This window comes from Anabrus simplex, chromosome 4, assembly GCF_040414725.1.
Source record: "Anabrus simplex isolate iqAnaSimp1 chromosome 4, ASM4041472v1, whole genome shotgun sequence".
Classification (NCBI taxonomy): Eukaryota; Metazoa; Arthropoda; class Insecta; order Orthoptera; family Tettigoniidae; genus Anabrus; species Anabrus simplex.
In genome coordinates, this window is record NC_090268.1 from 448,885,146 (window position 1) to 448,898,353 (window position 13,208).

The 13,208-nt window shown below is 41.7% G+C and overlaps 1 protein-coding gene across 3 annotated transcripts in view; it reads left to right on the forward strand.

The window, feature by feature from the left end:
* LOC136872816 (probable cytochrome P450 49a1) overlaps positions 1-13,208 on the forward strand; it is a 225,947-nt gene that overhangs the window by 97,650 nt on the left and 115,089 nt on the right. For all 3 annotated transcript variants that reach the window (XM_068227324.1, XM_068227325.1, XM_067146654.2), the window contains exons 4-5: positions 6,731-6,843; positions 12,778-12,894. In XM_068227324.1, the coding sequence (XP_068083425.1) occupies positions 6,731-6,843; positions 12,778-12,894 (230 nt within the window). The remainder of the gene's footprint in view (positions 1-6,730; positions 6,844-12,777; positions 12,895-13,208) is intronic.

Here is a 13,208-nt window from a genome sequence, read left to right on the forward strand (position 1 = left end):
TTCCATGAAGCAGATGCCAAGGATGATGCTGGTGGAAGAGGGACGACAACGATCAACCACGGAAGCAGACGAAGAAAAGATCAACCTCCGGTGAGCATGAGTTATCCCTGTTACCGCAAGTCCGCGCGTGTAGTATTGAATTGTAATCTCAGTCAGTAATTTTTAAATTTTTTGCTAAAAACTCGTTTATACGTAATTTCATAATTTTTTGGAATAAAACTTTTTTACGTCGTTAAATAATTAACTTTTTAATAGGTTCCCCATGTTTTTCCGCATGGTATTTAATGGTCAGTATCCTTGTACCTCACGACCGGGATAGCCTCATTAAATTAAGTTTAGTACTTTTTAGATCTCAATTCGGTTTAAAATTACATTTAATTTCGAAGCCTGGCGTCCAGCGTGCAATTGTTGTTAAATTCTATATCGGGTGTTTGATCCGTTACAGTGCATCTGTGCTGGTTGTCCCTGGTCTTTTGCCATCTTCGTCTGACCATGTCCTTTAACTTTGTTAAGAACTTTAGCCTCGCCGCTAATTCCTTGTTTAAAAGTCGATGTTGTGTTGGCTGCGGTTCTGATTGAGACAGTGAGGTTTTGAACATCTACATCTATTTTTTCTGGAGTGTTGAGTTGCTGTGGTCCTTTTTCTGTATATGTTTCAATGTATCTCTTGAATTGTTCCTAGTTGATATTTTTTGTTGGTTGTATGTTCGATTTCTTCGCAGTCGTTGGTGTGACAATGTCGTCTTCGATTTCCAGTGCAACTGAATTATGGTCCGAGTCGTTCACCCATATTTTTTTTAGGTATATATGCCTGTCAGTTTCTTGAGTTAAGGTCCTGCTCCATGGCTAAATGGTAGCGTGCTGGCCTTTGGTCACAGGGGTCCCGGGTTCGATTCCCGGCAGGATCGGGAATTTTAACCGTCATTTGTTAATTTCTATGGCACGGGGTATGGGTGTATGTGTCGTCTTCATCATCATTTCATCCTCATCACGACGCGCAGGTCGCCTACGGGTGTCAAATCCAAAGACCTGCACCTGGCGAGCCGAACATGTCTTCGGACACTCCCGGCACTAAAAAAGCCATACGCCATTTCATTTCATTTCTTGATTTAATGGTGTATCCATCATGTCTGGCTGATGGTTGGCGTTGTATGGCACATAAGTTGTTCTGAGGGTCCTAAGATATGTGTATTGAGGCTGCAGTCCATCGTGCTTCTACCTGCATTATTTATTATTCTGGAGCTCCACGCCACGTGTTTAGAGTTGAAATCCCCGGCGAGTAGAGAGGGTATGCCATTATAGAAAATATATTCCAGGCCTCCTGTGTTCACAGTAACTTGAGGTTGCTAGTAGCCTGCTATTAACAGTATACGGCCGCTACTACTGAGGCTTCTGTACTTTATAGGGTCGGTTTAATTATGATAGCTGTTCTTCCCCTATTGTTTCTGTATCAGCTCGTTGAATTTTATAACCTTTCATTGATAGCTTTGATTATGTTTTAGGAAAAGTTTCACTAACTAGTCCAACGTCAATTTGGTACTGCTGTAGCAGTTGTTCGAATTCACTTTGCGTGCTAGTACAGGATGCGTAGACTTTCTACTTGAGTTTTGAGTGGGATGTGGTTATTTTCCATTGCTTATCCGGAAAATATGGTGGAGTATGACTGTTTCTACGGATTGACCAGAAGGCGGATATGCGATATCTAATAATAGGTTGCGGTGTTTGTTGATAAGCTTACTTATTTTATACTCTGATCTGTTCTGTGGGTTTACTTGGGTGAGTTGCTGGGGAATGGTACCTTCACTTGTTATATCTGGGAATATTGGGAAGTCTTCTGGTAGGTAAGTGAATTCAAGTTCCTTCCTTTTCTGTACAGTTTCCTTCCGTTTTGCCAGGAGTTGACATTCTTTAGCTCTCTTAATTGCAGGGCAGCCTCCATAATCGCCGGTATGGTTACCTCTGCAGTTAACAACACATAAGAATTTGCTGGTGTCTACGAGCTAAGTTGCAGTGCCCTGTGCGCTGACGCCGCTTACACTGTGGTGGTCCGCCAGGCATTTTAGGCCTTTCAGCTTTGATATTTATTATAGTAGATTCTTTTCGTCTTGGGTATGTTGAGACTTCTCGGTAAATTTCAGGATTACGGCATAGAGTGGAATTTTCTTCTTTCCCTAACTTCTTCTTCCACTTCGTTTACATCCTCTTGGGTTTTCCTTTTTGGATAAGCATAGTTTTGGTTAACTGTACTGTTTGTCAGACAAGACAACTCTTTTTCAGTCAAGGTATTTGTGATATCTTCTGTTGCGATGTCGATATGAAGATTTCGTATTATAGTAGAGATGGTGCTGCTGGGCGCTACTGGGTGGGTGTAGAAAGTAGTTTTGATTTTCTTTTAGTGCCTTAACTAAGGCTTCATATGCACCTACTTCTTACAATTGATATTTGAGTAGATAATTTCTGACAATCCTAGCTGTGAATTGCCCATGAATGTATGATTTGATGAATGCTCTTTGGGCATACGGCGGGGCGTCTTATTTTATTGTGATTGGTGGTGGTTTCCAGTGGGGTGTCGGCTGTGGTGCAGGGTTTTCTGGTTGAGTTTCTTTGTCATGTTTCCCTCTTGATTGTCAATTTTACGTTTGGAGCGGTTGAGATTTGGTAGTGGCATTTACCTATTCGAGACCACTGGCGACACTGTACTTACGGGCGTAACAAGATGCTCGTTGACATGTCGTGCAATAATGACCGTCGTACGAACTCGACCGGTAAACAACATCTGGGGAGTAAGAAGTTTTTAAAATTAAAACAATTTATTACAACTTTGAGAGATATGAAAACACATTTTGGATCGAGAAAACAGTGTAATTTCAAAACGTTTTTAATATGTGATACTGCTCAAAGCAAGGATGTGTGCAGAGAGCGTTTCTGTCCCCATGGGCTCTCGTAGCATTGCCTCACGAGTTTTCACATAAAATGGCGACCTTCGAGGTGTAATGGAACTTGTGTCCCACCTCCAGTCGGGCATGCAACAAACATACGGAAAATTATTACTCTCCGAAATATCATTTCTATATAGGATAATAATAACGAAGTTTTGTAACCATGTATGTACAGTACATAACACAACTTTTGACACCCACGTATGGAACATTATAGAGTTCAAGTCAGTAATAAGTAAGAACGACAATTTGTAATTTAGTATTTTGTCCCGTTTCTATATTTGTTCAGTTTTGTTCCTTACATATTGTATATTTTCTAATTGGTATTATTTCAGTTCATTGATATGTAATCCGTACTGTATTCCTTCTAATTAGGATGTTGTTTGTTTGTTTGTTTGTTGTTTGTTCATTTGTTAGTTTGTTTGGCTGGTGACGTAGAGTTTGGAGAGGCCTGACCTATCTCAAGCTACAGTGTCTGCACGTGTAGAGTACAGTAAGGTAGTGAATAGGTGTTACGGCATACGTCTCGGCAGAAGAATCCAGGCGTAGCAAAAAAAAACCTTCCATTAAAGTGTTTCTCAAGCAGTTGTCGAAAATTTATTCACAGTTATATTTACAAAAACCAGAAATATTTACAGCTACGAAGAGCACAAGCAACTATCGACATCAGCGGCGATCGTAACACTGCTGTAACTTGCCAAGCGACCACTAGGATTTATATTCGAATAACTGAAAAGAAACGGCGGCAGATATCATAGCAATTAAGTTCTCAGTACTAGCCTGAAACGACAAATGCCGTGCTCACTCTATTGACTCTCCTTTGGTGCACTCGTCAACAGCTTAAACAGCGGTATCAGACTTACATTTAAACTTCAGGGAGTGTTCATGAGCGTCGCAGTCTCCACATATTATCCCTTCTGCATGAAGTACTAAACTCAGTTGTACAGAATTACCTTTCCTCCTATCCATGGTACACGATCTGGCCTGGCTCCTCTGTCAGTCACTGCAGGACTCACAACCGCTCCTTAGCAGTCACTGCAGAACTCAAAACCGCTCCATAGTAGTCACTGCAGGACTCACAACCGCTCCATAGTAGTCACTGCAGGACTCACAACCGCTCCTTAGTAGTCACTGCAGGACTCACAACCGCTCCTTAGTAGTCACTGCAGGACTCACAACCGCTCCATAGTAGTCACTGCAGGACTCACAACCGCTCCTTAGTAGTCACTGCAGGACTCACAACCGCTCCTTAGTAGTCACTGCAGGACTCACAACCGCTCCTTAGTAGTCACTGCAGAACTCAAAACCGCTCCATAGTAGTCACTGCAGGACTCACAACCGCTCCTTAGTAGTCACTGCAGGACTCACAACCGCTCCATAGTAGTCACTGCAGGACTCACAACCGCTCCTTAGTAGTCACTGCAGGACTCACAACCGCTCCTTAGTAGTCACTGCAGAACTCACAACCGCTCCTTAGTAGTCACTGCAGGACTCACAACCGCTCCTTAGTAGTCACTGCAGGACTCACAACCGCTCCTTTGTAGTCACTGCGGGACTCACAGCCGCTCCTTAGTAGTCACTGCAGGACTCACAACCGCTCCTTAGTAGTCACTGCAGGACTCACAACCGCTCCTTAGTAGTCACTGCAGGACTCACAACCGCTCCTTAGTAGTCACTGCAGGACTCACAACCGCTCCTTAGTAGTCACTGCGGGTAGGTTGCGGAATACCCTCTCTGCTACCACTGACTTGTACGAGAAGTAAAATGTGAATGAGCATATTTTCTTAAAAATGAGAAATGTATTTGCTAGTTGTAGGTTTTACTGTATTCCCTTCTTTTATTATTACTATTGTTAGTTATATAATCATTATAATATTTATTTAGTTATGTTTATGTTTCGTAGATCTCGAGAAAGCATGTGACAGGGTACCGAGGGAAAAGATGTTCGCCATACTGGGGGACTAGGGAATTATAGGTAGATTATTAAAATCAATTAAAGGTATTTATGTTGACAATTGGGCTTCAGTGAGAATTGATGGTAGAATGAGTTCTTAGTTCAGGGTACTTACAGGGGTTAGACAAGGCTGTAATCTTTCACCTTTGCTGTTCATAGTCTACATGGATCATCTGCTGAAAGGTATAAAATGGCAGGGAGGGATTCATTTAGGTGGTAATGTAGTAAGCAGTTTGGCCTATGCTGACGACTTGGTCTTAATGGCAGATTGTGCCGAAAGCCTGCAGTCTAATATCTTGGAACTTGAAAATAAGTGCAATGGGCATCGTATTAAAATTAGCCTTTCGGAGACTAAATTGATGTCAGTAGGTAAGAAATCCAAGAGAATTGAATGTCAGATTGGTGATACAAAGTTAGAACAGGTCAATAATTTCAAGTATTTAGGTTGTGTGTTCTCCCAGGATGGTAATATAGTAAGTGAGATTGAATGAAGGCGTAGTAAAGCTAATGCAGTGAGCTCACAGTTGCGATCAGCAGTATTCTGTAAGAAGGAAGTCAGCTCCCAGGCGAAACTATATTTACATCGGTCCGTTTTCAGACCAACTTTGCTTTACGGGAGCGAAAACTGGGTGGACTCAGGTTATTTTATTTGTAAGTTAGAAGTAAGAGACATGAAAGTAGCAAGGATGATTGCTGGTACAAACACATTGGGAAAATGGCAGGAGGGTACGCGGAATGAGGAGATAAAGTCTAATTTAGGTATGAACTCGATGGATGAAGCTGTACGCATAAACCGGCTACGATGGTGGGCTCATGTGAGGCGAATAGAGGAGGATAGGTTACCTAAGAGAATAATAAACTCTGGTATGGAGGGTAAGAGAAGTAGAGGGAGACCGAGATGACGATGGTTAGACTCAGTTTCTAACGATTTAAAGATAAGAGGTATAGAACTAAATCAGGCCACAGCACTAGTAGGAAACAGAGGATTGTGGCGACGTTTAGTATATTCACGGAAGCTTGCAGACTGAACGCTGAAAGGCATAACAGTCTTTAATGATAATGTATGTATTATTTATAATGTCGTGTTGTACATTCAGTAACTACGGGAGTGCTATATTCAGTAGGCACTGGAAATTTCCTCTCATGCATTTCTAAATGAATTCCACATTATTACTATCTGCATTATTTGCTATTAGTGCCATATCCTACGACCATATAATTTGTTAACATGATTTGTTGTAATTTTAGACTTATATTTCTGTTAAATAAATTGTTTAAATGTTGTGGTTAAGTCCAAGAGTGAGCCTTGAGCCCTAACTTTGTCAGGAATAAAGACGAATTACTGACCTACTTATAGTGCGTGAACCTTTTCTTGAGCCCTAGTTCCCATTCGCACTATGGAGCTCAGAGCTCAAGAAAAGTTTCGCGTACTATACTTTCATCTTGGAATTAGATGCTGGGTTTTCCCGTGTTGCCTTGGAGCAGAGCCGTTCGACGTGGCAACCTCGTCGTCATACGAGCAGTTCTGGTTTCTTAACAAGGGAATAACCTAGTGGAAACTAGTGCTTCATTTACCACCAGCTTTATGTGGCGTGCTCTCGAGTGGTGATGACTTACATGTCATTGAAATGTACTCGATGAGCAGGTCTAAGTACTGAGAGTGTTTTAAGGCACACATATACTCGCAGTCTACCTTCATCCTTGCTCATAGATCTACGCGATCAACGACTACTTTAGTTAGTGATAATATAAAAGCACATTATAGTGTCTTAAACTGTATTCCTGTGTATGTGATTTACAATTTTTGTCACTAAATAAAGCAGCTTCTTGTGTACAGGTGTTCCGTAACGAGGGCAAGTGGCCTATCAGGGATGCTGTCAAGAGTTTGTCCTACTACCGCACTGTGCTAAGGAAGGACGTCTACCACGGAATCGCGGGTATCATTACTTCGTAAGTAGCATGTAGGTGGTAAAGTACGTTATGAACAAAGAAATTTCTGTATCTAAACCTTGGATATTTACCTATATCAATATTTTATGAGTAGGTGAACTCCCAACAAACTGGGATCAATTAAGAAGACAACTGCCGTCTGGCGGTCCTCGTTCCGGCTTTCACGGCGATAGGCGTAGGCCGACGGTAGGTCATGGAACTCTTAACTCGTGCAGATGGAAAACCTCCCAGTGTGTTCTCGCGGCCCACGTCCTCACAGTGTGCCGATCTCAGGGGCCTAAGCAGGGACCTGGGTCTGCAAGAGACACTCATATTATCCGATGACTAGAATGCTGCTGACCTCGCGAAAGTGGACTAATCAAGGGGTTTCAAATTTCAAGTTTCCAGTGTTTCATTTTTGCTTTTAAAATTCCTTTTCAAATTGCTCCGTTCAATAACTAGTTTGAAATTTAGTTTTGTTTCGGGGGTTTCGTGGAACGCGGGGGAGTAAGAAGGAGCCGGCGTGAATCCATGGACAGAGAAAAGATCAAAGTATAATTTAAATCTCTAAAATTTGAAATTGTATTTCTTTCCTTATCTTTTTCTAATTGTAAACCTTAATGAACAACACCAAATAACAGCTGGATAGATGAAAGTTGAGCTCGTTAGCTCTTGGAACAATAATGATTTCAACTGTTAAAGCAGTGAGGTACTATAGAGAAAATTGTTGACGAGAATAAATTAAATTTGTAGCTCAAAAATTACACTATTCCAAGGAGCACTTTTGCTGCACACAATTACTCTCTAGGAAACTTATCTCCAATATTTATAAGATTACACCCTCTCCAAGGCAAAATTATCTTATCCAAATACTAGAAAATCCCAGAAAATAGAGTTCACTGTTTTTCTAATCGACAGTCTGATACACAATAGACTATGTGTAATAAGAAATTAAACATTCTAAATGGTCTTAGTGATCAAAAGAAAAGCTTTAAAACGGTCATAAACAAAATTCTAGTAGGCAAAACACTTACACTCCTTCTAAAATACACTGGAAAACGCTTAAAACCCTATATGGGCTTGTGGCCCGAAGTTACAGAACAATCATATCACGCCAATACCACTCTTTATTCCCTAAGTTAGAATAAAGTCCTTAGACTTGTTCGAAAATTTACATTGAAAAGATTATGATGAGATTTACATTAAGAAAGAAATTTGAACCTTCCCCTCAAGCCAGCTTTCTCAAAGCATCACATGATTAAAAGATGTCTGCCATTACCTGGAGCTGGTGAGCCTTCCGTCGACGGGCAAGGCTTGCCCCCTGCCTCCACCACGTACGCACTCTAAATCTTTTGACTGGAGTGATGGAAAAGGCAACATGGTCCAAAAGGTCAAGGCTTTTATAGCGTTCAGAAGGTTCAAGAACTCTCTGTGCGGAAGCCCTATACCAATTCTGATTGCCTAATTTAATAAATATCCAAAATTCCTGATAGGTTGATAATTTCATGAAGAAGGAAGAGATAGCAGTGCTAGTACACTTAGAACACACACACACAAAAAAACTCATGTACAAACATTTCAGTTTTGTAAACCTAGAAACTACAAATTTTCTTGAAGATCAAATGTGCACCTTCCCACCAGAGGGGGCACATAAGTCGACAGTACGGACACCTGAAGGTAAAGTTCGAAATTTCTTCTGATACAGAGTTCAAGGTTCATCTTACAGATGGCCTTCTAAAATGCGCTCAGTTTAAATGTACGGATGAGGTGAACCTCAGTAGAATTTTCATTTTCATTTTCACTTAATTTCTTCTTAAAACAAGAAGAAACACCACCACCTCCTCACGGACATACTGTAAATTAAGTTCCGAAAGTTTTTAAATGGTCCCTAGAAGTACAGGTTCAGGCAGGTATTAAGCCGTTGACAATAGGGATTTCGCAACATGAAACTCGTATTTCAGTAACTGCGTATTGAAGACTACTATAGAACAAGGTACGGCCAAACATGCAAGACAAATTCGTCAAACGTAGAAAAAGAGTATGTGTCATATGGACAATGGGCCGGAGACGCTTTGTTTCAGGCTTAGAACTCATTTTGTGCAACTCTACATAGCACATCAGTCATGGAGAACACACAGTGGCCGTGTGGTTCGAACACCACTGTCGGTAGTCTTGAAGCTGGTTTAGCATTCTCATACTAGGCTGTACCTTACTTAAGGCCACCGCCGCTTCCCTCCCTCTCCTATCCCATCGTCGCCATAAGACCTATCTGTGTCGGTACGGCGTAAAATAAGTCGGAAATAAATAAATAAATAAATAAATAAATAAATAAATAAATAAATAAATAAATAAATAAAAGTACATAATCCCTACCACATGACATACAGTCGAGTGGTGGCGTGGATCACATTTGTGATCCATACTGATTTTTTGTTTTGAGGCTATTCTATGATACTTATTCAACGTATATTTACATGAAATAGCAGAAAATTGACCTTACATTGTGATTTTTCTAATACACTTCCTGATAATTTACATTTACATTATGTCTATATAGACACAGTCTGGAAGTGATCATCGTAAATAGATGGTGGTAACTAAGCGCTATTTCGCCAAGGTGAGATAATTGTATTAGATCAAAAATATAATATTATTAAATTCTTATGTTACAGGAAATTCAGAGAAAATGTTACACTTCACTTGCAGTCTGTTCCGGAAAATGTTCACAGGACGTTCTCTTTTTCAGGACAAGTGTCACATACAGATCGTTGGTGGTCAGAACAAACCCAATTGGTGCATAGAGTACATGTCTTGTTTCGTGCACATCCGCAAGTGTGGCAGCGCCCCTCACCGCCTGGGGTCACCCATTTTAGAGTTATCGAGAATTATAAACTCAGTAGATACTTGCACAGGATTTGCGAGTGGACACAAGTGACACTAGTGGTAGCACGGATCACAGTGGTAGATTCAACATCCATCCGAGAATATTGACAGTCAGAGAGGGGACAGAGGATGAGGAAGGAGAGGTTCAAGCTAAACAACCGTATCGGTAGAGAGGACTGATTAAGAGTAAACGGCTGGTTCACTATTGTGATCCCCTGGTAGCACTGATGATGTATCAGCGCATCGGGAATTCATTGCGACGTCGGGCTGATGCATGAATCACTTCCGTGATCAGAGGAAGTGTATACTCTCTGGCTTGAGAGGTTGGCTGCATGCAGTGACATTATTAAGGATGAAAATCTCAAATATAGTAATATTAATGAAACTGTTAGTCGCTTAGCAACCTGAAAATTACAGAATATATTGCGGACAATTATTTGGAGTGTCGTGTAATGATATGAATTTTTGATACTCGAAGTTGGCTGAACTTAAAGACCTATCAATGTCTATTCCCGAGGGAATGAAACAAAAATAAAGCATATGGACGGACGGATTTGCCAACTAATCTATAGATATAGCCTTTATAGCACACTGCTGAACAAAACATGCGACTGTGTTCACACAGAGGGGTTGTTGTGTTGGTGATTAATTTTTCACGGACATCGGTGATCAGATGACGCTTAGGCTAGAGGAGAACAGTGTTTCATTGTAGGGTACAATCATATCCCACTGGTGGGTACACGCTTCCTGTTCAACAGATCGCTGGAAGCTGAATGGACGTATCGACGGATTGCTATCGGTGGTGTCGCACACCCGTAGACGAGGCTCCGGGCCCCCGTTGTACAGACGAACGTCAAGATCCATGCACTGTGCTAGCAGCCGTGGGCGACCGAACCCAAGGACCATAGGGAACCATCTGCTTGCAGCAGGCTACCACTGACGGCTACTCTGGTGTGGTGAAAGAGTCGGCTGGAGAAGGAATGTCTTCAGTGACGAGAGTAACGTACCCGTGTGGGCGTCCACTCGCCCACCCCACGGTTCATAGTACAGGTGCCCGCTATATTTCACTGGTTGTCCTACCCGTGCTACTTTCATTTCTTCAGCAGCAAGGTGATGTGCTTTCTCAGCAGGAGAATGCACGTCCATGTACAGTTGCTCTGCGTGGTGTACAACAACTGTCCTGCCAGCAAGATCACCAGATCTCTCGCCAGTTCAACACGTATGGAGCATAATGAATCGGGAAATACGCGTTCTCGAGAGCCTGCAATTTTCTGCACAATTTTCACAAGCCTTACAGTACATTCACAACAGTTGTTGAAATGGCATTCCCCACCTTTCGCAAGCTGCTAAGTTCACAACAGTTATTTAAATTGTTGTCTACTAGCTTTTAGAAGCTGCTACATTCACAAAAGTTGTTGAAATTGTTACCCACTGCCTTCCACAAACTGCTACATTCACAACAGTTGTTGAAATTGGTGTCCACCGCCTTCCGCAAACTGCTACATTCACAACAGTTGTTGAAATTGGTGTCCACTGCCTTCCACAAGTTGCTACATTCACAACTGTTGTTGAAATTGCTGTCCACTGCCTTCCGCAAACTGCTACATTCACAACAGTTGTTGAAATTGGTGTCCACTGCCTTCCACAAGCTGCTACATTCACAACTGTTGTTGAAATTGTTACCCACTGCCTTCCGCAAACTGCTACATTCACAACAGTTGTTGAAATTGGTGTCCGCGGCCTTCCGCAAGTTGCTACATTCACAACAGTTGTTGAAATTGGTGTCCACTGCCTTCCACAAGTTGCTACATTCACAACTGTTATTGAAATTGCTGTCCACTGCCTTCCGCAAACTGCTACATTCACAACAGTTGTTGAAATTGATGTCCACTGCCTTCCACAAGCTGCTACATTCACAACTGCTGTTGAAATTGTTACCCACTGCCTTCCGCAAACTCCTACATTCACAACAGTTGTTGAAATTGGTGTCCGCGGCCTTCCGCAAGTTGCTACATTCACAACAGTTGTTGAAATTGGTGTCCACTGCCTTCCGCAAACTGCTACATTCACAACAGTTGTTGAAATTGGTGTCCGCGGCCTTCCGCAAGTTGCTACATTCACGACAGTTGTTGTAATTGGTGTCCCCCAGCTTTCACAAGAGGAGGTGCAACTAGGCAACCATCCTCTATTGACTGTAACCACAGAGGCTCACGTGGTAGCCAACTCATGCTCAAATTTAAAAGACTCTGGAGCCCCTTTAAGTCGCCTCGTACGATAGGCAGAGGATACCGTGGTTGTTAGTTTACCACCCCCACCCCAAGGAATAGTAAGATATACATGTTCATGAATATAATGATGGTCAATCAATCAATCAATCAATCAATCAATCAATCAATCAATCAATCAATCAATCAATCAATCAATCAATCAATCAATCAATCAATCACCACTGATCTTCACTTAGGGCAGTCGCTCGGGTGGCTGATTGCATGTGCGTTCCTTACCTACATTTTCTTAAATAATTGCAAAGTATTTGGAAATTTGTTGTACATCGTCCTTGGTAAATTTTTCCAACCTGTAACTCATCTTCCTGTAATCGAATATTTGCTCTAAATTGTCCTCTTGAATTCCAACTTTGTCTTTATATTGTGATCTTTCCTAATTTTATACACACTACTCAAACTTACTCGTCTACTAAAATGATTCCAAGCCATCTCAACACAGGCAGCTCGGAACATACCACTTGGTCGTGCAGCTCGTCTCCTTACTCCCAAGTCTTCTCAGCCCAAAGCTTGCAACATTTTCGTAACACTACTCTTTTGTCGGAATTCACCCAGAACAAATCGAGTTGCTTTCCTTCGGATTTTTTCCAGTTCTTGAATCAAGTAAATCTTGTGATGGTTCCATTGTCTGTGTTCTTATCAGAGACTTACACACCCTCTCCTTTACATCCTTATTACAATCATGTATAGATATCTGTACCCTAAGACTTAATTAATTCCATTAATAAATGTTATTTCGATTTTTTTAGGGATGTTGAAAGAAAAATTCCAACTATTGTGTTACTTGCAGGCAGGGGGAGACTTGGCAGGAGTTTAGATCTAAAGTTAATCAGCCGATGATGCAGCCTCGGTCCGCCAAAATGTACGTGACACCGATCAACGACGTGGCTGAGGATTTCATCAACAGGTAAGTCAGTCTGCATCTGGTTAATTAACAACAACAGACCGCACTTACCGGGTCACTGATCTCATTCTAAATTGGAAAGGTTGAGTTGTGTCAAAAATCAATAGATACATGGGCGGGGGATGATGCCTGAACTAACGACGAAACGGTACTTTTCCTGCGTTGGTTTTCTTGTGAGAATCTCTACCACCCCTTGTGTAGCGGTCAGGCGGACGTCTTAGGCTCGAAGTGTGTCAGTGACTAGTTAGTCCCCACTCTAACAGACTGCCGTGACTCATTCATATTTTCTATTGTTCACCCCTTTTCTTCTTGTTTTT